General features: G+C 37.8%; 2 protein-coding genes and 1 long non-coding RNA gene across 4 annotated transcripts in view; 1 reads left to right on the top strand and 2 right to left on the bottom strand.

Annotated features, from left to right (window-relative positions):
• The window catches only part of LOC121736351 (leishmanolysin-like peptidase), a 90,266-nt gene that overhangs the window by 15,218 nt on the left and 51,823 nt on the right, over window positions 1-23,225 (bottom strand). The window lies entirely within an intron of this gene.
• LOC121736358 lies at window positions 1,962-21,162 on the top strand. The gene is made up of 8 exons (XM_042127516.1): window positions 1,962-2,081; window positions 8,159-8,334; window positions 9,301-9,402; window positions 9,931-10,065; window positions 13,428-13,551; window positions 14,514-14,738; window positions 15,417-15,552; window positions 20,849-21,162. The coding sequence occupies exons 2-8, from the start codon at window positions 8,167-8,169 to the stop codon at window positions 20,982-20,984; spliced, it is 1,026 nt and encodes a 341-aa protein (XP_041983450.1). The 5' UTR covers window positions 1,962-2,081; window positions 8,159-8,166; the 3' UTR covers window positions 20,985-21,162.
• On the bottom strand, window positions 5,508-22,059 carry LOC121736364. The gene is made up of 3 exons (XR_006036999.1): window positions 21,973-22,059; window positions 11,441-11,445; window positions 5,508-5,517 (listed from the first exon to the last, which is right to left on the bottom strand). It is a non-coding gene; the product is annotated as an uncharacterized LOC121736364 (long non-coding RNA).

The following is a 23,225-nucleotide window of genomic DNA, read 5'->3' as shown; positions in this document are numbered from 1 at the left end:
ATTACATCATGTTAGCCTACTGATAATAATAATAACTCCCACATCGGCTTCGGTGACGGTGGTAGGTTTCATTGAAACTGTAATTTTATAGTGCCCAAGTGTGTGCGCAGTACACAAGAGCACTCTCTAGTCCATTAATCTTATAACCCAGTGGGACGGAAGACCGACATGACTGGCGAGATGGGATCAGGCGCAGGACCGACTTTTTACATGCCCATCCGACCATCCGACGCATGGATCATCTTACTTGTCAGACAATCAGGTAATCAGCCTGCATTGTCCTAACCAAACTTGGAAATAACACGTTTTCAACGCGAATTTCGAACCCACTACCTTCGCGTCAAGAGCCACGCTCTAAACCACTGGACCACGGAGGCGTTTTGTTAGCCTACTACGGGATGCATTAGTGGTCCTGACTTCTGTGTTTGACAGATCCAGGGCACTCCTCCATTACTGATGGCAAGATGGTTTTAGTGGGTAGGTTCGCGGCCAATCCCACATACCCCTGCAGGCTTAGCATGGCCACATTAGATATATGCGAAATAATAGTTCAAACGCTGACAGGTTTTGCGGACAAACAGATTTATTTTGTTCATCCATCACTTTGTCTACTTTATCATAAGAATAAACCTTTCGATGGTGGCCATACTGAGCCTGCAGGGGTGATTTAGTTTAACTGAAGCACATCCCCAACTCGGGGCACATTACATCGTTGTAGCGTTTTCCCTGCATAATAAAAAACAGAACGCATGTAAATTCAAAATTATACAACTATAACATTGACAAGATTGAATCTCATGTCAATTGTCATATTCTCTCTCTTGCTACGCACGTACGTAATAGAAAGGTCACAAGTCACAACTCGTCGTTGGCAACGACAGTATATAATGATGATTAAAAAGTATAAAATTACACTTTTTATAAATAAAGTAGTAATTAAACAAAGAATTTGTAATTCGCTTCAGTGATAAGGCTCAAACGTCAAGTCGAACGCAACATGATCCTGCGCTCGCAGTTTTCATAAAACAGCGGCCACACAAGCGTTTTTAAGTTGCAGCTGTGAGTCGCAGCAGATATATTTTGTCACAGTAAAAAAATGTACAACATATTTTGATAAAAGTGCCAACGTTTTACAATATTAATATGTTTATTTTCACGTTCAATGCTAAAAATTTTAAACCCCGTTCAAAAAAAACGTCGTTCTAAGAGCGAGGACTGAAAATCGATGCCTCATAACTCCTAAGTCCTATGTAAATTATCATATTATATAATAAATATGTCCAAAAATTTTACAGAAAAGCCATTCTTTCCTATAAAATTGGAATTTTGTATAATAACATAGTAATTAACTTTACAATAATTTAAATTTTTATAACTTAATCATATTTAAATGCATTGTAATAATAATGTAATGGAATTGTTTTTAAGATGTAATTTTATGGGTCTCAGAAGCCCGAAATGAATGATTTTATTTATTTATTTATACATAACGTATTACGTACTGAGGCATAGAAATCGAGACGACGAACGAGAAATAAATACTATGTTGATCCTCGACTGAATATACTTTATAGTATATATAGCAATCTACATTAGCATTACCAAACAGCCTTTAGAAGGTCGTAATCAAATATTCTGTATTATATAATTCTAATTATTCCCAACAGCTAACATAAACTGATAAATTTCATCAAAGTAGTCGAACCGGTCACAAATGCCATTGCGAGTTTCACAAATGCGTAAAGCGAAACTCATATTTTAATTTCAAATTGAAAAAGAAAAGTCTCATGAATTACATAATAAAAATCAGTATTTTTTTATTTAAAATATGAAATAGAAAATAACTAAGTAATTGCGGAAACGCAGCGGTTTTCAAGCGCTCGTGCAAACAAGGTGTTATTATTGGAAAAAAGTGCCAAATCGACTAACCATTGAGGCACATATGTTTGTATAATATACACGTGTTTTCGGCTTTTATCTTATCGTGATAACTGATAAGTCTTATCAGGTATCTGACTATCAGTGCGACAGTCGAGTCCGAACGCAGCAAATATGTGTTTTTAGTTTATGTTTTTTATTTGGTAAGTTTGTTTTATTTTTTTATATTATTAAGCAAGTATAATTATTTAAAAAATAAATTAATAATAATAAATAAATGTGTGGTGATACACGACGATAGTAAAAGCATTAAGGTTGGGTTGCACCAGAGGCGTGGTAAAGTTAAAGTTTAACTAAAGTTATTTTTATAGTTAAATATGGCGTCCTTTAGCTTTAACTTTAACCTTAACTTTAACCGGAGAAATTCACGTATGAACAAAGGTAAGGACGCCATATTTAACTTTAACTAAAGATTTGACATTTTGCACTGTACTTAAAGTTAAAGTTAAATTTACAGTTAAAGTTAGTTGGTGCAACCCAGACTTAAATAAATAAACTTAAACGGAAAAAGTGGTGTAATGAGCAAAACAAATGTGATAAAACTCACGTTAAAGTGGATAGGTAGAGACTAGAGATGTGCAAGACACATCTAGGATATTCTAGAAATAAGAGAGAAGCTAAGTTATGGGCCAGTAGACGTTTTAGTAAATTGTAAGTGTGTAAAAATAATGCAAGGCACTTGCGGCAAGGGTCATAATACTTAGGGGCTGTTTCACCACTTTCTGATAAAGTGCCGAATAGACTATTCACAACTTTTTTGACAGATTCTCCATACTTGATCAGTTAAGTTAATTGGTGGATAGCCTATTCGTCACTTATCAGGAAGTGGTGAAACAGGCCCTTGAATAATAATTAACAGGAAAAATTTATTGTCTGCATCAAATTGGTCCCATGCTGGAGCGAATTTGATAAAAATCAACAATAACATTTAAAAAAATAACTATTTATTAGAGATGTTCCGATCATGACTTTGGCCGACTAGCCGACTAGCTGATTAGTCGGTTGCAAAGAAGCCGACTAATCGGCCGACTAGTCGCCCAACCGATCATGGTTTCAGATGTTTTCGTAACGCTTTGTTTACTGCTGATTCGCGGGTAAATCGCATACACAGCCTGCGAACGTGTCGGATCGTGTTTTGGTTATATTGACGTCATGATATAAAGCGGTAAAGCTATGCAATAGCTTTACTACGGCAGTCTCCGAGTGCCACACGTATTTTTTTATTATAATGTTTAGAATGAAGAAGATATTATTGTTGTTATTTAAAAATGTCACAGATATTTATTTACAAGCAAGTAATTTCAAAAACAATTCACTTAATTTCAAAATAATCAAGGTTTTTCATAAATGTAATATAATAGTCTCGCCACAAGGTCAACTTCAGTTGCTTTGTGGTGAGAGTACCGATGCATCTTCTCCCGACGCATCTTCTCCCGACCTTTGAAGCGGAGGAATTCTGGCTGTCTGATGTGGTTTACCGAAGTTTCCGGGGGAGACTCCGGAATGAAGCGCGGCGCGCGCGTCACGTCGCCGTTAATTCGTGATAATGTGTAGTTGTTAAGTTTATATAATTTTTATATATGTTAGTCATTAAGGTATATATTGTATGGGCCTACGTAGCCTGATTTAAATAAATAAAAAATTTTAAAAATAGTAAAATAATAAAAAGCCGGATAGTCGGCACTTTTTGCCGACTATTCGCCGACTAGTCGCCGACTACAAAAGTGGCCGGATAGTCGGCTTTACCGACTAGTCGGTGACTAGTCGGCACATCTCTACATTTCGATTTTTTTAAATTTTATTTTAACGAACTGTTGCATTGTCATTGGCTCTTAATATGTATGCAAAGTTTCGAATTGTCTACAGGGAGATACGTAAAAATCGTACTTAAAGATTTCGTTACATATTTTTTAATGAAATAAGGGGGCAAACGAGCAAACGGGTCACCTGATGGAAAGCAACTTCCGTCGCCCATGGACACTCGCAACATCAGAAGAGCTGCAGGTGCGTTGCCGGCCTTTTAAGAGGGAATAGGGTAATAGGGCAGGGTAGGGATGGGAAGGGAGGGGTATAGGAGAGGGTAGGAAAGGGACTAGGGTAGGGGATTAGGCCTCCGGTAAACTCACTCACTCGGCGAAACACAGCGCAAGCGTTGTTTCGCGCCGGTTTTCTGTGAGAACGTGGTATTTCTCCGGTCGAGCCGGCCCATTCGTGCCGAAGCATGGCTCTCCCACGTATAAATTACGTACAGCCTTCTTCAGCCCAAGCTAATGAAAGCGGTTAAAAAGATATAGAGCAGAGGGGAAGCATATGGGCTACTTTTACAGCTCTTGTGAGATTTTATTTTCCACGGACGAGGTCGCGGATGACAACTAACATACTGTTCTCTATCTCGAGGGAAACATAACAGATAATTTCAAATTTTCATTTTAACGAGCTTGTAATTAATAAGTTAATGAAGTTAATGTCAATTCGTCTACATAGGCTCTACCACACGGCGACTTTTTGTAGCGATAGTGCGATAGTATCGCTAAATAAATGCAAGAATGATGCATCGCTACAAATGCATCGCTACAAAATGTCGCCATATGTTTGGGCCCTTAGCACGCAGAGTTAGATAAATAGATAGATCGTTTAAGTATTTGCTTAGAATGCTGGTTAATAGAAACACTGACAGACTTTGGAGTCAAACTTAGAGATTTTCCTTGTAAATATGCCACTTTGGCTATCCACCATACAAAGACAAGTTTCTATGGTGACCATATTGTGTGCTCATTTGAAAAGTTCCTATGCTCAAAAATTCTATTTTATCTCAAAATTGATCTACAATTATTGTCTTGAATAACTTACAGAATTATTGTGATGATCATAATCTTATCAGGGAATTGCGGACGATAACAACAGCCGTCATCATTTCAGCGAAAACAGCCTCAAAATATTGTTCACAAAACGTACACGTATAAACTGCGTTACTACTAGTTGTACTATTAGGGTTCCGTATCCAACGGTATAGTCGGAACCCTATTACTAAGACTTCGTTGTCTGTCCGTCTGTCTGTCTGTCTGTATGTCATTAGTCTGTATCTCAAGAACCGCTCCAGCTAGACTTCTGAAATTTTCACAGATTGTGATATATAACATACATATAAATATAATATAGCTATAACAACAAATACTAAAATCAAAATTATATTAATATTTGAGGGGGGCTCCCATACAACAAACGTGATTTTTTTGGCCTTTTTTGCTCAATATCAATAATGCCAACAGGTAGGCACTTAAAATTTTCACAAAGACCTTAAATATATTATGTGTACTTTAACAATTAATATTCAAAATATTTAAATAAAATAAAAATTTAGGGAGGGCTCCCATACAAAAAATACAATTTTTGGCCTATTTTTGCTCTATAACGGTACGGAACCCTTCGTGCGCGAGTCCGACTCGCACTTGGCCGATTATTATATCTATTCTGTGCTATTACTCATATTAGTATAATGTTCGTTTTTTTATAAATGGAGGCTTTAAGACCTGGAAAATAAAAAAAAGGTGGATTTTATGTATAGCCAGAACCAGATATCTATATATATAAAACTCAAAGGTGACTGACTGATTGACATAGTGATCTACCAACGCACAGCCCAAACCACTGGACGGATCGGGCTGAAATTTGGCATGCAGGTCTACCTGCAGTTGATGTTAATATGACGTAGGCATCCGAAAGAAAGGATTTTGATAAATTCCAACCCCAAGGGGTTCAAATAGGGGATGAAAGTTTGTATATAATAATACTTTTTAACGCGAGCGAAGCCGCGGGCAAAAGCTCGTACTCGTATATTAGCCAGATGATGAAGTAACGAGGTTTGCTCAAATTATTAGGGAAAAGTTGAGTAATTACTGTAGGTCTACCAGGATCTGATGGCAAAAAGTGAGAAAATCAATTGACTCTATCAATACCGGGGTAATTGGAATAAAACATTTTGATCCTTTTTTTTATAGCGCCTGATTCTGTGTGTGAAACATGCAAATATAAAAATTTACCTAATGATCAACGATATTTTTTGAAAATCTGCTGTCAAATATTGCCGTATCAGATTCTTATAGACCTATAATTATTATTGCTTTTTATTTTATAAAATTTAAGGCCCGTATTTTTGGTCAGTACTTAAGAAGCGCCTCGGCCTCAAGACACGTTTCAGGCTCTGTGATTGGTTGGCTGTCAAAATTTGGACCAATCACAGAGGCGAACCGCGCCTTGAGGCCGAGACGCTTCTTAAGTACTGACCAAAAATACGGGCCTTAATTATCCACTTCATCCACCTACGTCTTCAATTATGATAATAATAATAAGAAGAAGAAAAAGAAGAAAAATGTACGGTTCCCGCGCGATAAACTAGTTTTTGCATCAAGTTTGTTAATTTAAATTATATTGTTACAATAAAGGGTTTTACATGTACTATGTATGGGTCTATACAGACGGACCGCATTTCAACTGCAATCCAACCGCAAATTGCAGTTCAAGTGCAGTTTGAATGCAGTTGACACGACTGCAATAGAACTGCAAACCAAACGCGCAGTCGGATTGCAGTTCAGTTGCAGTTGGCAGTTGCAGTTGAAATGCGGTCCGCCTGTATAGACCCTATCTGTAATTATGACCATTTTGTTGTCATAAATAAATTAACAAGCAAATAATACCCGTTCATTTTACTGACCGATGCATCAGCAATATTATTATTGTAATTAACTTTACAATGAAAATATTGGTATTCATTAGAAAATTCAGTTAAAACGATTTAATTATAAAACGAACTTCAAAGTCCAATACCCTTAGTACTTATTCACAAAGGAGTGTTGTTCTTCACTTTTAGTGGATCTGCAAAATAATTGGCTCGGACTCTATTATCTGAAGAGTGCGGTACTTAAAACCCTAGTTTGTGACCTTTATATTTCAACTTTCGGGTTGTGTTTGCTCAAAATTACCATTCTACCAATTACCATTTATACGTGGGAGAGCCGTGCTTCGGCACGAATGGGCCGGCTCGACCGGAGAAATACCACGTTCTCACAGAAAACCGGTGTGAAACAGCGCTTGAGCTGTGTTTCGCCGAGTGAGTGAGTTTACCGGAGGCCCAATCCCCTACCCTATTCCCTTCCCTGCCCTCCCCTATTCCTTTCCCTTCCCTCCCCTATTACCCTATTCCCTCTTAAAAGGCCGGCAACGCACTTGCAGCTCTTCTGATGCTGCGAGTGTCCATGGGCGACGGAAGTTGCTTTCCATCAGGTGACCCGTTTGCTCGTTTGCCCCCTTATTTCATTAAAAAAAAAACTGGTAATCATATTATTTTATTAAGCGGTTTTTGTGCATAAAATGATAATAATATGCAAATTACGCATACAGCCATAATAGAGTTGTTATTAAATTATTATTTTTGGTACACCTGCACGTAGTAGGTACGAATTTTCTCTACCGCTTCAACTTGTAGAGGAAATTAGACAAAGAATACAGCAGCCATTCCCAAAGTGTGTTTTTCAGAGTCCAGGTGCTCTACAAAGGCCTTGATGGGGGCTTCGCGAGCGATATACATAGATACATTGTTTCTATATAATAATATGTCATCACTCATCAGCCACCAGCATGGAGGCAACTCATTTAAAGACGAATAATTGTTTTTGGGAGGGTCCGTCAAAAACGACACTTCTTAAAAGGGATCCATCGTCAAAAAAGTTTGAAAAACGCTGATCTACAGATAGGTTCTTGATTGGTTTGTGATTGTTTTTTTTTTTATGAAATAAGGGGGTAAACGAGCAAACGGGTCACCTGATGGAAAGCAACTTCCGTCGCCCATGGACACTCGCAGCATCAGAAGAGCTGCAGGTGCGTTGCCGGCCTTTTAAGGGGTAATAGGGGAGGGTAGGGAAGGGAATAGGGGAGGGTACGGAAGGGAATAGTGGAGGGTACGGAAGGAAATAGGGGAGGGTAGGGAAAGGAAAAGGGTAGGGGATTGGGCCTCCGGTAAACTCACTCACTCGGCGAAACACAGCGGAAGCGCTGTTTCACGTCGGTTTTCGTCGGTTTTATACCAAGGTCAAAATCCTTGGTATAAAACAACAGCAGATATTAAAAATTACCTACTGCTCACCCACCCTGTTTTTGTCCCAATAATATGAAAACAACTGCAGCCATCTTATACCTGATAGTACAAGCATTTTGTCTATTCCAGGTTGAGCAATGAGCAACCCCTCCCAGAGCCGGCCCTACCAAGGTTACCCGTACTCCGAGCCAGCCTTCATCGTCGCCCCTTCCATCTCCGCTGACGAGGCCAACAGATGGCAGCACCTACCCAGGAGACCCGTCAAACCCATGCAACCAGGGTCCTCCTCGTCCAAGGATACGCTGGTAAGTTTGATTTGAGATGGCAGCACCTCCTGTGCGCCTAGCATGTGCCAACGAGAAAATGTTGTCTACATGTTTTCTCTATCTCTATTGACCCTAACATGACTGATGACATATACATTTTTTCTCGTGTAGATCTGTCGTCAAAATTAACTAACATATTTTTATCGAGTTTTGTCGAAATTTTGTTATGAGAATAGTAGTTTTTAACTACACTCGAGAGTAAGATATCTCGTGTGACGCATGCATAGACACAATGAGGAGTATGGTCGACATGCAACCAGGATTCTCACTTCACTTAATTATCAACGTATGCTTAAAGAAATCTAAGGATACGCTGGTAAGTGACAAGGCTGTGTTAACCTAATTTAACCTGACGCTGACCGGATAATAAACTGACGACAAAAAGCTCTTTCAACAAACATACATATTTACTGGTAATTATACTGGTATGTAGAATTTGTTGAAGCTACAGTCGGTAGAGTTAGGCCGTGTAGATTCAGAAGCTTGGCTCTTCCTGAGATCTCATATCTTTTTCACAGGGTAAACCTTATGTGGTAGTCTCGGCATTTTCCAAGAAATGTTTTTGGTGGGATTTACTGTGTGTGCTAGTAGCGCGCTCTGCTCCTACATTTGTGTACAGTACTCCCAAATAAATAATGCGCTGGAATCTTCGCTAATTGTCGTAATTACGAAAACACCCGAATCTATGAAACTTGCATTTTGCACCTTGTTCAAAGGAAATAGAAGAAAATATCATATAGCCGGTGCCGTCGCAGGAAGCCATCGCGGCGTTACCATAGTAACGTCCAAGCAACGTCAGGCGCCTCTACGTCGCTGCAAAGCGCTGTTTTTCTAAGTTAATAGTTTAAAATAGCGCTTGCAGCGAGGTCTTCCGACGCTCGGGAAATCACTTTGGGAGCACTGTAATATTCTCTATTGCATGCAGTATTATTTTGTGTATTCCAGACTGTCACAAAGAATGGAGAGAAGACAGAGGAGCGTCCAGTGATATACATAAATATACCCGAAGATGAGGGCACGGCATCTGCGAGTGCAGAAGAGAGACAGGTAACTATCCATACTTCCATACTTGTTAATATTATAAATGCGAAAGTGTGTCTGTCTGTGTGTTACCTCTTCACGTCTAAACCACCGCTGAATCGATTTTGCTGAAATTGGTATAGTGCCCTTGCGCGCTTCGCTTGGCTCATCTTGGCGGGGGCACTCCTGTGCCCCCAGACAAGGATACTTTGAGTCCCGGGAAAGGACATAGGATAATCTTTATTCCGGAAAAATGTACGGTTCCCACAGAATAAACGAATTTTGAGATGCGGGCGTTGTCTAGTTAATCATTTAACAAGTTTTAGACTTGTTGCGGTAAAATCAGTTACAGAAACGTTGCACTACAAAGACGTTTAGAGAGAAAGAGAAAGAAAAAAAACATAATATTAAGTTTATTAAGTAATATTATATTTGCAAAAACGGAATGAGTTAGAAATTATAGATTTTTACAACATTTTTTATGCCCCCTCTAATGAGACATAACAGGATTCGATTTTCCATAGCCGATAGCATCAGGAGATACTTTATTTGTAGATAGAGATAGCAGCAATAAGCGAGCCAGCGCAAATAAGCCGACAGAAGGAGGATGAGCCAGTAGTATACATAGACATACCAGAGACAACAAACGCCAGACCCGCAGAGGGAGCCAGCCGAAGTCATTTCGTCGAGGTAAACATTTCAATTTATTCTGAGCTATTACAGGAAAGTATTTGAGAAAGTCTATACTAAGTATATTAATTTATTATTTAAATAGACCGAAAAAAATACGTACATAAAGTCAAAAAGAGACGAATTAAAAGTTTCCTCCCCTTTTACTTTTTAGAGATTAATTCGGTGTAGATTATTCTCGTGTGATGCCATAGAATTAGAACGTATTTTGATATCGTTGTGTGATGCACCATTACGAAATTACTTGGTTCAAAGTCATTATACTTAGTTCTTTTTGTCTATGACGCTTTAGAAAAGATTCGAATGAATCTCATTTAAAAATGGAACGTTTCATTTGTCACGCTTAAGCAACTGTCACGTGACCTTGAAACCTTTCGAATTTCGAATAATTCACATGCTAGATAGCGACGATTAAGATCGAGGCCACATAACCTGCATAGCAGAAGATATTGTCTCAAGCTGCATCAGTTTGTTGCCAAAAACCAATCTTATTGTTATTAATTTTTTCTATAAGTAATATGCTTTGGTCCATATATAAACCTCGGTTCAGATAGCTTTTCTCTATTTTCTTTACATTAGCTCTAGCTACACTTTTTGTTAAGCAGCGCTCGTCAAAAACTGAGTACTTACTTACCTAAGATTTTTAGGCGATGTTTGGTCAATTTTTACTACACAATAGTACTGCTTTAAATGTGTACGAGTACTTAGGAGCGTCTGCAAAACGGCACGCACCACCAATCCTTTACCTTTTTCCCTATCCCACTATCTAATACAAGGGTCACCAAATGACGGACCGCGGTCCGCGTCCGGACCGCTGCGGCGGCGCGGCGCGCGGCCGCCGACCCATTGTGTGCGGACCAAGCATGTTCGAAGATGATCGTCTTAGTATTAGCTCCGTGATCTTCGTTCATCTTAGGACTTCAAGATTTCCAAGATTTAATGTCAATATCTATAGCTTGCACTAATATTTCACTCCAAACTTCAGAGAGGTAATTAGCTACAAAAAATGGTTACTTTTCTCATTAATATCTAAAAAATACCTTTGTAATTTCCGTAATTACCTTTGTTTAATAAAAATTTTGTATATAAAATGTGTGGACCGCGAAGGTCATTTCATGTCTTAAAACGGACCCCGAGCAAAACTAATTGGTGACCCCTGATGACTGATCTAATACTTTCGGACACCTAAATAAAGAATGAACACATTTTTGTGGTTTAAACTTTGAGACAAGATTTCAGTCACGTACAAATAGTATTGTCCGAGACTTGTGTATTCCGTAAATAAATAAACACTTTCCGGACCATGTGCTAACGAAAATACTTCGGAAAATAAAGTTGCTTATTTTATCTGGAACACGCGCAGCGACAGTATTACACTAGCTTGCTATCTACCACTTTGCTTAGAGAAGTTGATTCCTAGGCAGATGGTGGACCTAAGTAATTTGGTCGCGTTAAGTCAAACCCATCCGACCGATCTAATCACAATTCACAGCTAACATTGAATTAAACATAAGCCGACCACATGACGTAGGCACAATAGACATAATACCAGTAGTTCGACTGCAAAGAAACGGACAGGTTTCAATATCTGTCAAATTCGTCGGGTTTCACTAGGATTATGAACGGAATGTGCCTCGCGCTGCCTGATATAATTTTTTTTAAATATTTAAAATAAAGATTTCAAAATTGGATTCTGACAATTTTAATCGCATGGATCGCATGTGCCAAAACACAAACAACAATACGACCAAAGAGGAACACGTCCAGCGAATATGTCATATTTTTAAATTCGTAGGTAACAAGTTAACAACCCTAGCGACGATTTTCGTCATAATACGTCAAATTTAAAAATTTCAACCTCAGTTCTAAGTCGGCATACTCTATCATTCTGTCTACTCTGACGTAGGTCCGTCAACTGCCTAGGAATCAGTATCCACGATGGAACTTAGTTGCTATAATGATCAATATGTTAAGAGACCTTACAAACTAGATAGTTGCTATGAAGATCACTTTGCTAATGCTCTAAGTACACGAAGGGTGAAGACAGACACTCGACAGAAATGTCGACACTAGTGACGATTGTGTCCACACTACATCTGCAACTGTCGCGCCAGTGTACACCATAAAGTTAATATACCTAGCGGAATAGAGATACAAAGGCCTGAGCAAGAGAGATGTCACTATCAGTAATACTGCGTGGTAAAAATAGACGTGTGATACATGACAGCAGCACTTTTTTTTTGACGTCCAGTCGGCACGTGCCGCACGTTGACAATTTAATCTCATAGAAATCATGTTCAATCATGCTTGTGTAAGTGTATACGTACTTACTAAAGCCAAGCCAACTTAAATGGGACCGTATAGCTGTAGAGATACATTGGAGGTGCCATCAATCACATTAAAAAAGCTTGCAGGCGAGCTATATTATTATGTTAAAATAATAATGAATTAATATTTATTATCAACAAAAAATAAAACGACACCATACCAATCGATACCATAGTGACCCTAAAAACCTTTACAATACCTAACTCGGCAACAATCGATCTCAATCTATGTCGATGCCTCTGTTGCTACCGTGAAATTTGACGTTTGTAAACGATCTGAAATTCGATTCTCAGACAATTTTGTGTCTCGCGAGCACCTAAGATTTCGATTTGGCGAATGTTTCGATGCTGATTAGTTCCAAATTGAGCCACATCGCGATCGTGCGCTAGCATAGCTGTCAGGAATAGCAAAATCCATTGAGGTTGAATTAGTTTCAAACCGATCCGCAGTGTGTGTGCGCTATTTTAGATGTCTAAAGCATGTCTAAAGTGTCAAAAACCGTTGAAATCGAAAATAGAAATCGATATCAGTTTCGGGAGTAAGGCCCCTGAGCAAGAGAGATATCACTATCAGTAACACTGCGTGGTAAAAAGAGACGTGTGATACATGACAGCAGCACTCTTTTTTGACGTCCAGTCGGCACGTGCCGCACGTTGACAATTTAATCTCACAGAAATCATGTTCAATCATGCTTGTGTAAGTGTATACGTACACATATTTTACACACAGATGTAAACCAATTTCGGTTACGTTTGACAGCTCGAGATTGTTGCTCTATTCCGCTAGGTATATTAACTTTATGTGTCAACCTGGTTGAATGTCACTCGAGTATATATACACGAAAAATGTGTACCGAACACATGCATAAATGTGCATGTATTCTGGTCACATTTTGTAGCCTTTTAGTGCACTTTTTTTTTAGGAGTTACTCTTCCTTAGTTTTTATTATTCGTAGGTTTGACAGCTCGAGATTGTTGCTCTATTCCGCTAGGTATATTAACTTTATGGTGTACACACATGTATGATACTTTCAGGAGACGATATTCTACGATCCCTTTGAAAATAGGAGAATAGATGTGAACAAAAGCGATAGATCCGGTGGCGAGGGAGATTCCACACCCGACAGTCCCGCCAGTCTGAGATTGCCAACGTATACAGGTAATAAATAAACTCAAGCTTAGCTCGTCTGTTAAGCGCCCAAAATGGGCGTCTTACCCTGAGCATTTCGAAGCATTTTCGAAAATGGTTTGACAGTTCGTGACAGATGAAAGGATGTAATAGAACTATCTTCTACGACTCCATAGTCCATACTTCATATGCGCAAATCATACCTTCTTCTTCTTTTAAGGTTCCGTATCCAAAGGGTAAAAACGGGACCCTATTACTGAGACTTCGATGTCTGTCCCTCTGTCTGTCACCACTCACCAGGCTGTATCTCAAGAACCGCTATAGCTAGACTTCTAATTTTTTTACATACTGTGTATTTCTGGTGCCACTATAACAACAAATACTAAAAACAAAATAAAGTTAATATTTAAGGGAGGCTCCTATACAATAAAGTGAACAAACGTCATTTTTTTTACTTTTACCTCATAATCTATAATGGCAACATGTAGACACTTGAAATTTTCACAAAATTAAAATAAATAAATAATTAAGGGGGCTCCCATACAAAAAACACAAATTGTTCCCTATAATAGTACGGTACCCTCCGTGCGCGAGTCCGACTCGCACTTGGCAAGTTATTTAAAATGGCTCTTGAGTGAGTTGCCAATGTCAAAGTGGCAAAATATAACTTTTTCCCCGGTAAGACTTTTCCGCTATACGTTACGCCTAACGTGCTCTACCTCTAGTCTCTACCTTGTCTCTGAGCAAAATTTCACCAAAATTTGGCCAGTAATTTATGGGCTATTCGATGCAAATACCTTTTATCTTTATTATTTTGATGCTTAATAACTGATAAGATCAAAATATATTTATTCACGAAACTTTCTAGCTGAGCGTTTGAATTTAAGGTGGGAGGTTCTGTTAGTTTTGGGAGTCCAAACTCGATATTTACAATTGATATAATCTGTATCAGCAAAACAACATTTGATGAGTAATAAATCCATATTTTCCAGTGGAATCAATATCTCAAGATCGCCAATCCCCCCACTCGAGTATTCCTCCGCTAATGTCCAAAGAGGCTTACATCTACGCGCAGCAGCCACCCGTTGATGATGGGCTCCGACTGTCACCATTGCCCGTGTCGTCCCCCTCGGAGTACCCTGACTCTCCACCAGCGTATACGGAGGTGGATGAGAGGAGACAGACCGAGTTGCCGAGAACACAAGTCGTCGTATCAGGTTATAACTCCTTTTCTTTTTTTGCAAAAACTATGCAATATCTATGGACGCTCCACTGACGTGGTGGGAAGCGTCCATAGATATTTGCTAAAAACTATACTTAATGCGTAGAAGCTAGGCTTTTCTTGTGTAGATCAGTATATACCAAACTGCATCTTGTTTCTGTAGACTCATCATTTATCAACTATCAACGTACTTCCTTGCGGTAGACTATTACAAACATTTTGTTTATTATATATATACCCCGTATTTTCAATTAGCAGAAAGTATTTTCCATGCATTACGAACGCGTTGTAAAGGGCGAAAAGGAAGCTGAATGAAAAGGAAGCCTTTTAATTTGTTTGTAAATGTCTCCCGTATCTAATGAACCAATATTCTTGGAATCGCAATTTACTGAAATTATAAGATCATAATATTTCCGAGTGGATCTCATTCAAGTCCTGTTTATGTCAATTAATTTTTCTGAAAAAGTCCTGGATTTTAACCAGTTTGCTGAAAGCATAAGATCATATTTCCAAGTGGATCTCACTCAAGTCTTCTTCATTTCAAATATTTTTTATCAGAAACTTCTGTATTTTAACCAATTTGCTGAAGGGACAAGATAATATTTCCAAGTGGACCACCCCCAAGTCTTCTAATTTTCCTCAGAAAGTCCTGTATTTCAACCGTCTTTTCCAGAGAGTGCCGTCGTGGCGCGAGAGAACGCGAATCGCAAGTTGATCCTGTGCCCGTACTGCGGACGGCGCGTGCTGACGCTGGTGGTGCGGGAGTCCGGGATACTCACACACGTGCTGGGCACCATATTCCTGTTCGCGTAAGTGGACTTATAGAAGAGAAGACGTGGAGTTATATATTAAGGCCCAGTAGTCCCTAAAATAAGCAGGTCGATGTCTGTCAGTACGAATATCGACGTTAAGGACATCAAAATAACATTCATATCAGCGCGCCTTGTACAGTGGCTGTTACGCGCTCGCCGCGTGCCTTGATAATAGAAAATAGGAGTAAAAACCTTTTGTTTTTAGTATTACACAAATCAAATATATCAAATCGTTTACGTAAGGTTACGACACATATACTACATTTTTTATTTTTTCTAGAAAGTGTGTAATTTAGCCATAAAATGATTTAATTGTGAAAAACAGCGTTATAACTTATAACAGTCATCTTTGAGATTTTTTTCTATCGAGGAGAATTTTTCAAATTGTGTACTGATATACCTTTGCGTATAGGAAATTTTCTCAATTTTAAAACGGTACTTATTTTATACTTAAATAATGACATTTCCTTTACTAAAAACGTGTTTTAAAAAACCCATTTTACGTAGTTGCACAACCACAGCGATTTAAACTCTAGATTGGCGTGGAATAGTTTGATAAAGAGTGCAACGGCGCGAGCGTCCGTCCGTACTGTCCATACTACAGGCAGCTCTGGATTTATGTAAAGACAGTATAGGCCATAGCCTATGGGCAGCGTCCTAAGATGGCGGCAGAGTTCGTACATAGGGGCGGCAAAATTAAAGTAATAGTCATAAAAAATATAAATCCGGCCCTGACTACAGGCAACGCGTTAAAGATAGAGACTAGACTATACTCTATAGTCTAAACAAGTGTTGAGATCAAGAGAATATGACCAGCAAGCTAGGAACCAATTCTCGGACCACAAATCTTCGTTCGGATTACCCCGCGAGCGAATAGTCAATAGTTAGATCCAAGAATTGCCTTTTTCCTGACTTGCCTACTAGGTTAGAGCTGGTAGACAGGACTGGTGTAGAATTCTTGGATTGATTTTAATAATTTAAGTTTACGAATAAAAATAATTCTTTACCTTCTCGGGCATAAACTTAAAAACATCTAAACATCTAATGAAAAAATTTCATTAAGTAATCCGGGACTAAGCTAAAAGGTAAACGGGTAAACATGGGAATGGAAAAGTCCTTTGTCAAAGCCAGTCAAAGGAGCTAATATACATCTTGCTGCGGGGAAAATTCTTGGAAAACATCTTTACTTCTACTTTTTACAAGTCGTTATTTCTTACAATGAGCCGTCGATTCTTAGAATGTTAGATTACGATTGTGTTTGATCATGAATGAATGAATGAATATTCTTTATTGCATTTACACATACATAATAAAACAAAAGGCGGCTTTATTGCTCTTAGGGCCGCGCTACACCGGAATGGCAGCGCTGAAAGTGCTCGCCTCGCCGCTGCCATTCCGGTGTAGCGCGGCCCTTGATTAATCAAAATACCCAAAAACAGCTGTGCAGTGTGCACATAATCTATACTAATATTATAAATGCGAAAGTATCTCTGTCTGTCTGTCTGTCTGTCAGTATCGCTTTCACGCCAAACGCCAAAACTACCGAACCGATTGTAATGAAATTTTGTATACAGATAGTCTAAAGCCTGAGAAAGGACATAGGCTACTTTTTTACTGGAAAAAAGGGTTGTAAGGGGGTGAAAATGCGTAAATTTGTTCAAATTAAGTTAGTTCCAACAATTCATAATAGATGGCGCCGTGCGTCTTCTACATCGCGCTGACGCTTGCTCAAAAGTCTTCCTATAAGACGTGGTATCATCTTACATTTAAGTTTCGATTTTTTTCGATTGTTATATCTATTCTACGGTATTAAATAACTCAGTACTTTATCTGTGCAGTGACGTAACCTTAAATCTATCAATGATAAATAGTTTATGGGTAAAGTTATGTAATTGGAGGGCTAAATAAGCTTTAAAATTTGGCATAAAATATAAAGTTTAATATAAAAAAATGAAATACTTATTGTGTGAACACTGCACAGCTGTATTGATTTAAGGGGTACCAGGGTTTTTTTATAAAAGCTTTTGACACCAATTTTGTTGACATCGCGCGCTATAAACTGAAGTCCACGCGGACGAAGTCGCGGGCAACAGCTAGTATTATTATATGTCAATTTCGTCAACATTTTTTCAATACATAATATAAATAATTTCAGGTTTGTAGAAGTTCATTTGTAGAATAAAATGTTTTAGATTTGAGCCACTTTATTAGTTCTTTTTTAAATTTAATATAAGGTAACTCTTTAATTTGTTTCGGTATGGCATTGTATACTTTGATGCACATAGGGTAGTATTGTTTTTGATACAAGGTTATTCGTGGTAAAGTGTCGAGTACCAATCTGTCAGCATTTCTATTGCTTCGTGAGTATATTTCATGTGCTTCTGTAAATTGTCCATAATTCTGCTTTACAAAATTGGCTAGCTCGAATATGTATAGGCTAGGCAATGTCATCAGTCCTAGTCTTTTGAATAGTAGTCTGCATGATTCATAGGGGGGTCTACCACAAATGGCTCTTACACATTTCTTTTGTGCTATGAATACTTTATTAATTTCTGTCGAGTTTCCCAGAGCATTAGACCGTATCTAAGAACAGATGCTACGTAAGCATGGTACATCGCGAGAACTGTAGGTAGTGCACATATTTGTCTTAATCTGAAAAGAGCATAAACAAATCGGTTCAGCTTAGAGCATACATGCTCTATATGCGACTTCCAATTTAGATTTTGGTCAATATAGATCCTAAAAATTTTGTTTCATTTACCTTTTTTATTGGTTGGTTATTGTACATAATATTATAAGTTGTTGTTTCATTTACACGAGTCTTAAATTCGATATTAATTAGTTTTAGTCAGATTAACATTAAGATTATTATTTTGCATCCAAAGAATATTTTTTTTAATTGTTTCATTTAATTTAAGGTCAATATTTATATAATTATTAAGATTCATGATTACTGATATGTCATCAACGAATAGTGTGAAATTATCGTCTGTCACGACAGGAAGATCATTAATAAAGATTAAAAATAGTAATGGACCTAAAACACTTCCCTGGGGTACCCCACATTTGATTACTCTAGATTTGGACTTATGCACCGATTGTACATTGAAATGATTTATTGAAGATATTTCAACAAATTGCGTTCTCTGATTGAGGTAAGATCTAATCCAATCTAGAGCTCCAGCTCTCCTCTGATTCCCAAATTTTCAAGTTTTTGCAGCAATAGCTCGTGTGAAACAAAATCAAACGCCTTTGACATATCAAAAAATATGCCAAATGTAGGTTTTTTTTCATTTAATTTTTTAGCTACGGTATGAACAAGATTAGAAGCTGCTAAAATAGTGTTTTTGTTAGTCTGATACCCATATTGTTCTTCTTTCAGTATTTTGTATTTGTTTATAAAAATAGTGATTCTTTTGTGCATACATTTTTCAAAAACTTTAGATATAACAGGTATGAGTGTTATAGGTCTGTAATTTGCTATTAATTTTTTATTTCCTTTTTTGAATCTCGGTTTTACTAATGATATTTTAAATATATTTGGGTATTGTCCTGTTTCAAAAGATAAGTTTATGAGGTGAGTGAGTATTGTCGTTATTTCTTTTTTACAATATTTAAGGACTTTCGTTGAGATACCGTCATATCCTTCTGAATTTGTGTTTCTTAATGACTGTATGATTTTGCTTATTTCAGTAAAATCACAAGGTGTCAAGAAAATACTACTGAAAACGTTTGTTTTATTTGTATTGATATTATTTACCTTGTCATTATTAGCACTTGTCAAATTTATAAAATAGTTGTTAAATTCATTTGCAATGTCAAAAGGCTTAGCAATTAATTCATTATTTTCATTATATATTTCTGTTATAAAGTCATTACTGTGCGTTTTATTACTAATTTCATTATTTATTATTTTCCAAAATATTTCATTATTTATCTAATCCAACTTCTAAACAGGCATTTGGCCCATCAGGCCATCACACATTTCTATCACTCCTATTTTACCAGTAGGCTTAGCACGGTCACCATAGAAGCGGTTTCTTTCTACGGAAGAATAGACAAAGTGACAGATACACAGAGGTGATCCGCCATTTTGGCATTAAAATCTGTCAGTATGTCGATTCTTTCCTGTTTTTTATGTTTTTATGCTAAGCCTGCAGGATCATTAATCCTACTAGTCCTACTAATATTATAAAGGCGAAAGTTTGTTTGGATGTATGGATGTATATGTAGAATTATAGATGTATGGATGTATGGATGTGTGGATGTGTGGATGTGTGGATGTATGGATGTTTGTTACTCTTTCACGCAAAAACTACTGAACGTATACATCAGAATAACACATAGGCTACAATTTTAACCGACTTTCAAAATGGTGTTATGTTCGTTTTCTTATGTTCAACGATTATTTCGCCGTTTGTTAACCGATTTTCAAAATTTTTCTTTTGGTATATAGGGTATCATCCCAATTTGGTATTATATTCACAAAAGTGGTGATCTGATGAAGAATCCATAAGTAATCGAGGGAACTCCTCAAAATTTATAGGGAAACATGCGGTGACTTCCGTTTCGTGAGAAGTATTCTAAGCATATGCTACCAACAAGTAAGATTTTGCACCGAGGTATACCTGGTATACCGTGGTTCGGAAGGCGCTGAAAGAACTCCTGATTCTTTATAGCTACAAGTTTGGGAGTTTCGGCGTTGTTTTAAGAACGGAAAACATATGCTACTATACAAATTACATTCATCATCATCATCACTACCATATTATACCATGCATCGTCCCATGGTTATGAACTTATTTATGACTTATGAGCCTATAATGACCCTGTTATTGGTACTTTTCATAGTCTTTAAGATCGAGGCTCGAGTAATTTGTCAAGCGATGATTTAAAAAAATCTATAAGTACCTACCTAATATTATAAACCTGAAGAGTAAGTATGTTTGCTTGAACGCGTTAATCTCAGGAACTACAGGTCCGATTTAAAAACTTATTTCAGTGTTAGATAGCTCATTTATCGAGTAAGGCTATATAATATTATCACGCTAAGACTAATACGACCGAAGAAACTCAGGAAAATGTGGGAAAAACGGGGAAATATTAGAAATTACGAACTACTGGAGTAATTTTTATGGCAATATTTGGCACAGATATAGAGTAGACCAAGTGAAGGTAGTAGGGACATAAGCTATTTTTTATGGGAAAATATTGTACGGTTTCCGTAAAATTCCTAATTTGCGCGGGCGAAGCCGCGCGCGACATCTAGTCTTATCTAATCCTCTTGTTCCAGTTGCTTCCCGCTTACCATCTGTATCTACTGTACGGACTGGTGCAAGTACCGCAACCACTACTGCCCTCAGTGCAACAACCTCATCGCCTACGAGGTGCCCATCCTGTGCCAAGATATGGTCTACAACAAGGTCTAAGGGTCACCGCAGATATACAATTTCAAGTTGGCCGACTATCGTACAACTAAATTCCGTAGTTTCACAATTTAATTGGACAACTTTTTAATTGTGGGTAATCGGAAGGGAATCGCGGTTCTGATACGATTGCTGTCCAATTATTTATTGTACACTTTAGTTGGATGCAATGTGCGAGCTCTCATATGTCGCTAGAGCTATTGTTAGGTATACTATGCGATTTAGTTGGCCAACTTGAAATTGTAAGTCTGCGGTCGCTCTAACGGAGCTGTCTTAGGCCAGCCATATACGGACCGCATCTTGCAGTCGAGACCGACTGCATGCGGTTGCCGCACGGCGTTCTGCAATTTCCATACTAAATTCATGTCCGCAATACACGGACCGCTCGAGCAGTTCTTGAGCGGTCGGAGCAATCTTTCAACGCGACCGTTCTTTAGCAGGGGTCACCAATTAGTTTTGCTCGGGGTCCGTTTTAAGACATGAACTGACCTTCGCGGTCCACACATTTAAAAAAAAATACATTAACGTCGGAAAACGAGACACAATAGATATTCTATTGTGTCTCGTTCACCGGTGTGCGTATGGGGCTTGATGAATTAAACAAAGGTAATTACGGAAATAACAGAGGTAAGTATTTATTATTTAGATAACAATGAGAAAAGTAACCATTTTTGTAGCTAATTACCTCTCTGAAGTTTGGAGTGAAATATTGGTGCAAGCTATAGATATTGACATTAAATCCTGCAGATGTTGAAGTCCTTAGATGAACGAAGATCATCTTCGAACATGCTTGGTCCGCACACAATGGGTCGGCGGTCCGGATGCGGACCGCGGGCCGCCATTTTGTGACCCCTGATCTATAGCACTCGGTCCCGACTGCGACTTGCGGTCCGTCTATGGCCAGTCTTACTTAACTACTTATCTGCCATTGACTTTCGATCCGCTGCAAATTATGAACTGGTAGAAACTGGTTTCTAATTTTCTTCAAAACCAGGCATGTGGCAGGCAGTAGCCGCCATAGGTCACAGTAAAAATGCGAAGGAATAGAAACGCTGACAGGTTTTGCGGGCAAACTGACAGATTTCCTTTGTTAATCCATCACTTTGTCTACTTTACCGTAACAATAAACCTTTTTATGGTGACCATGCCTGCAGTTGATTTGTTATGGATCAAAAAGAAGTGCTCAAAAGTTTGTCTAAATATCAATCTCCTAGATCAGGGATCGTGAGCCACTTGCGACGCTTTCAGTTTAGAAGCTGTGGCTTTTTGTTTAGCAATAATATTTAACGTAACTATAAGCTGTATTAGGTTAGAAAGAACCTATTGTAAGCAATTAGACTGTGTTTTGTACAGCTCCTATAAATACTTTTGTATCTATATTTTTATTGAGTAAGCAAAAAAAAGTGATTTTTAATTGAAGAAAAATATGTGGTTTAAAAGTAAGATCATTTAAAAATGACTAAGATTTGGTTCTTCTGACTCAGAAGGATGCTGACCCCAGACCTTGGTGTACCACAGGCACATTTTACGTATACCAATATTTTACTACCCAGTGTACGACAGTAAAAAAATTGTATTCCTGGTTTAGTAAGCACAGTTTTCAACGCGACCTTTGAGTTTTTCATACAATATCATTGAACGCGACTCAACTGTTGGCAATGTAACGAAATGTTGCTTAGCTTTTGATATCAATTTTGATCTCCTTCGGAATGCTGAATTACTTAAAATTGTACATAATCCTACCAGTATTTATATTTTATATAAGCATGTAAATATTTATTAAGTATATTATGCAAAATAAATATTATTTCGAATATTTTGTTTTCTTACATCCAATTAAGTTTGTACCTTGTAAAAGTCGGTTTGATCCTTAAATATGATGATGGAATAGATAAGCTTTAATCACAGACTTTGAAAGGTCTATAAAGGTTACAGGTTCAAGTAAAATATCTAATAATAATCGATATAAAAAACTTGGTTGAGACTATTAAGTTTCTTTTTTGTGCAAGATAATAGGGGTTAAGCTGAGTAGTTCTTTATGTATTCTTATTTGATAAAAAAAGTTTAATAATTCTTAACTCTTAATCTCTCGGTGGATATGTGGAGGTCGTGGGTTCGATTCCCGCGCGGTGGAAAACATTGTTTTCAATTTGGGTATGAAAATTCAAGTTGATCACCTGACTGTCTAACAAAAATAGATGATGCTTGCGTCGGACGGACTTTTTAAAGGCTTAAAAAGTTGGT

The sequence above is a fragment of the Aricia agestis genome, chromosome 19 (genome assembly GCF_905147365.1).
Source record: "Aricia agestis chromosome 19, ilAriAges1.1, whole genome shotgun sequence".
Classification (NCBI taxonomy): domain Eukaryota; kingdom Metazoa; phylum Arthropoda; class Insecta; order Lepidoptera; family Lycaenidae; genus Aricia; species Aricia agestis.
The sequence above is the reverse complement of the archived record's forward strand: the minus strand, read 5'-3'. Positions and strand labels throughout refer to the sequence as shown.

Bases quoted from the DNA above. Each gene is read 5' to 3' on its own strand.
- LOC121736358 (XM_042127516.1), top strand. From the start codon at position 8,167: ATGAGCAACCCCTCCCAGAGCCGGCCCTACCAAGGTTACCCGTACTCC. The intron at 13,552-14,513 runs GTAATAAATAAA...CATATTTTCCAG, and splicing joins GAGATTGCCAACGTATACAG to TGGAATCAATATCTCAAGAT. The intron at 14,739-15,416 runs GTTATAACTCCT...CGTCTTTTCCAG, and splicing joins AACACAAGTCGTCGTATCAG to AGAGTGCCGTCGTGGCGCGA.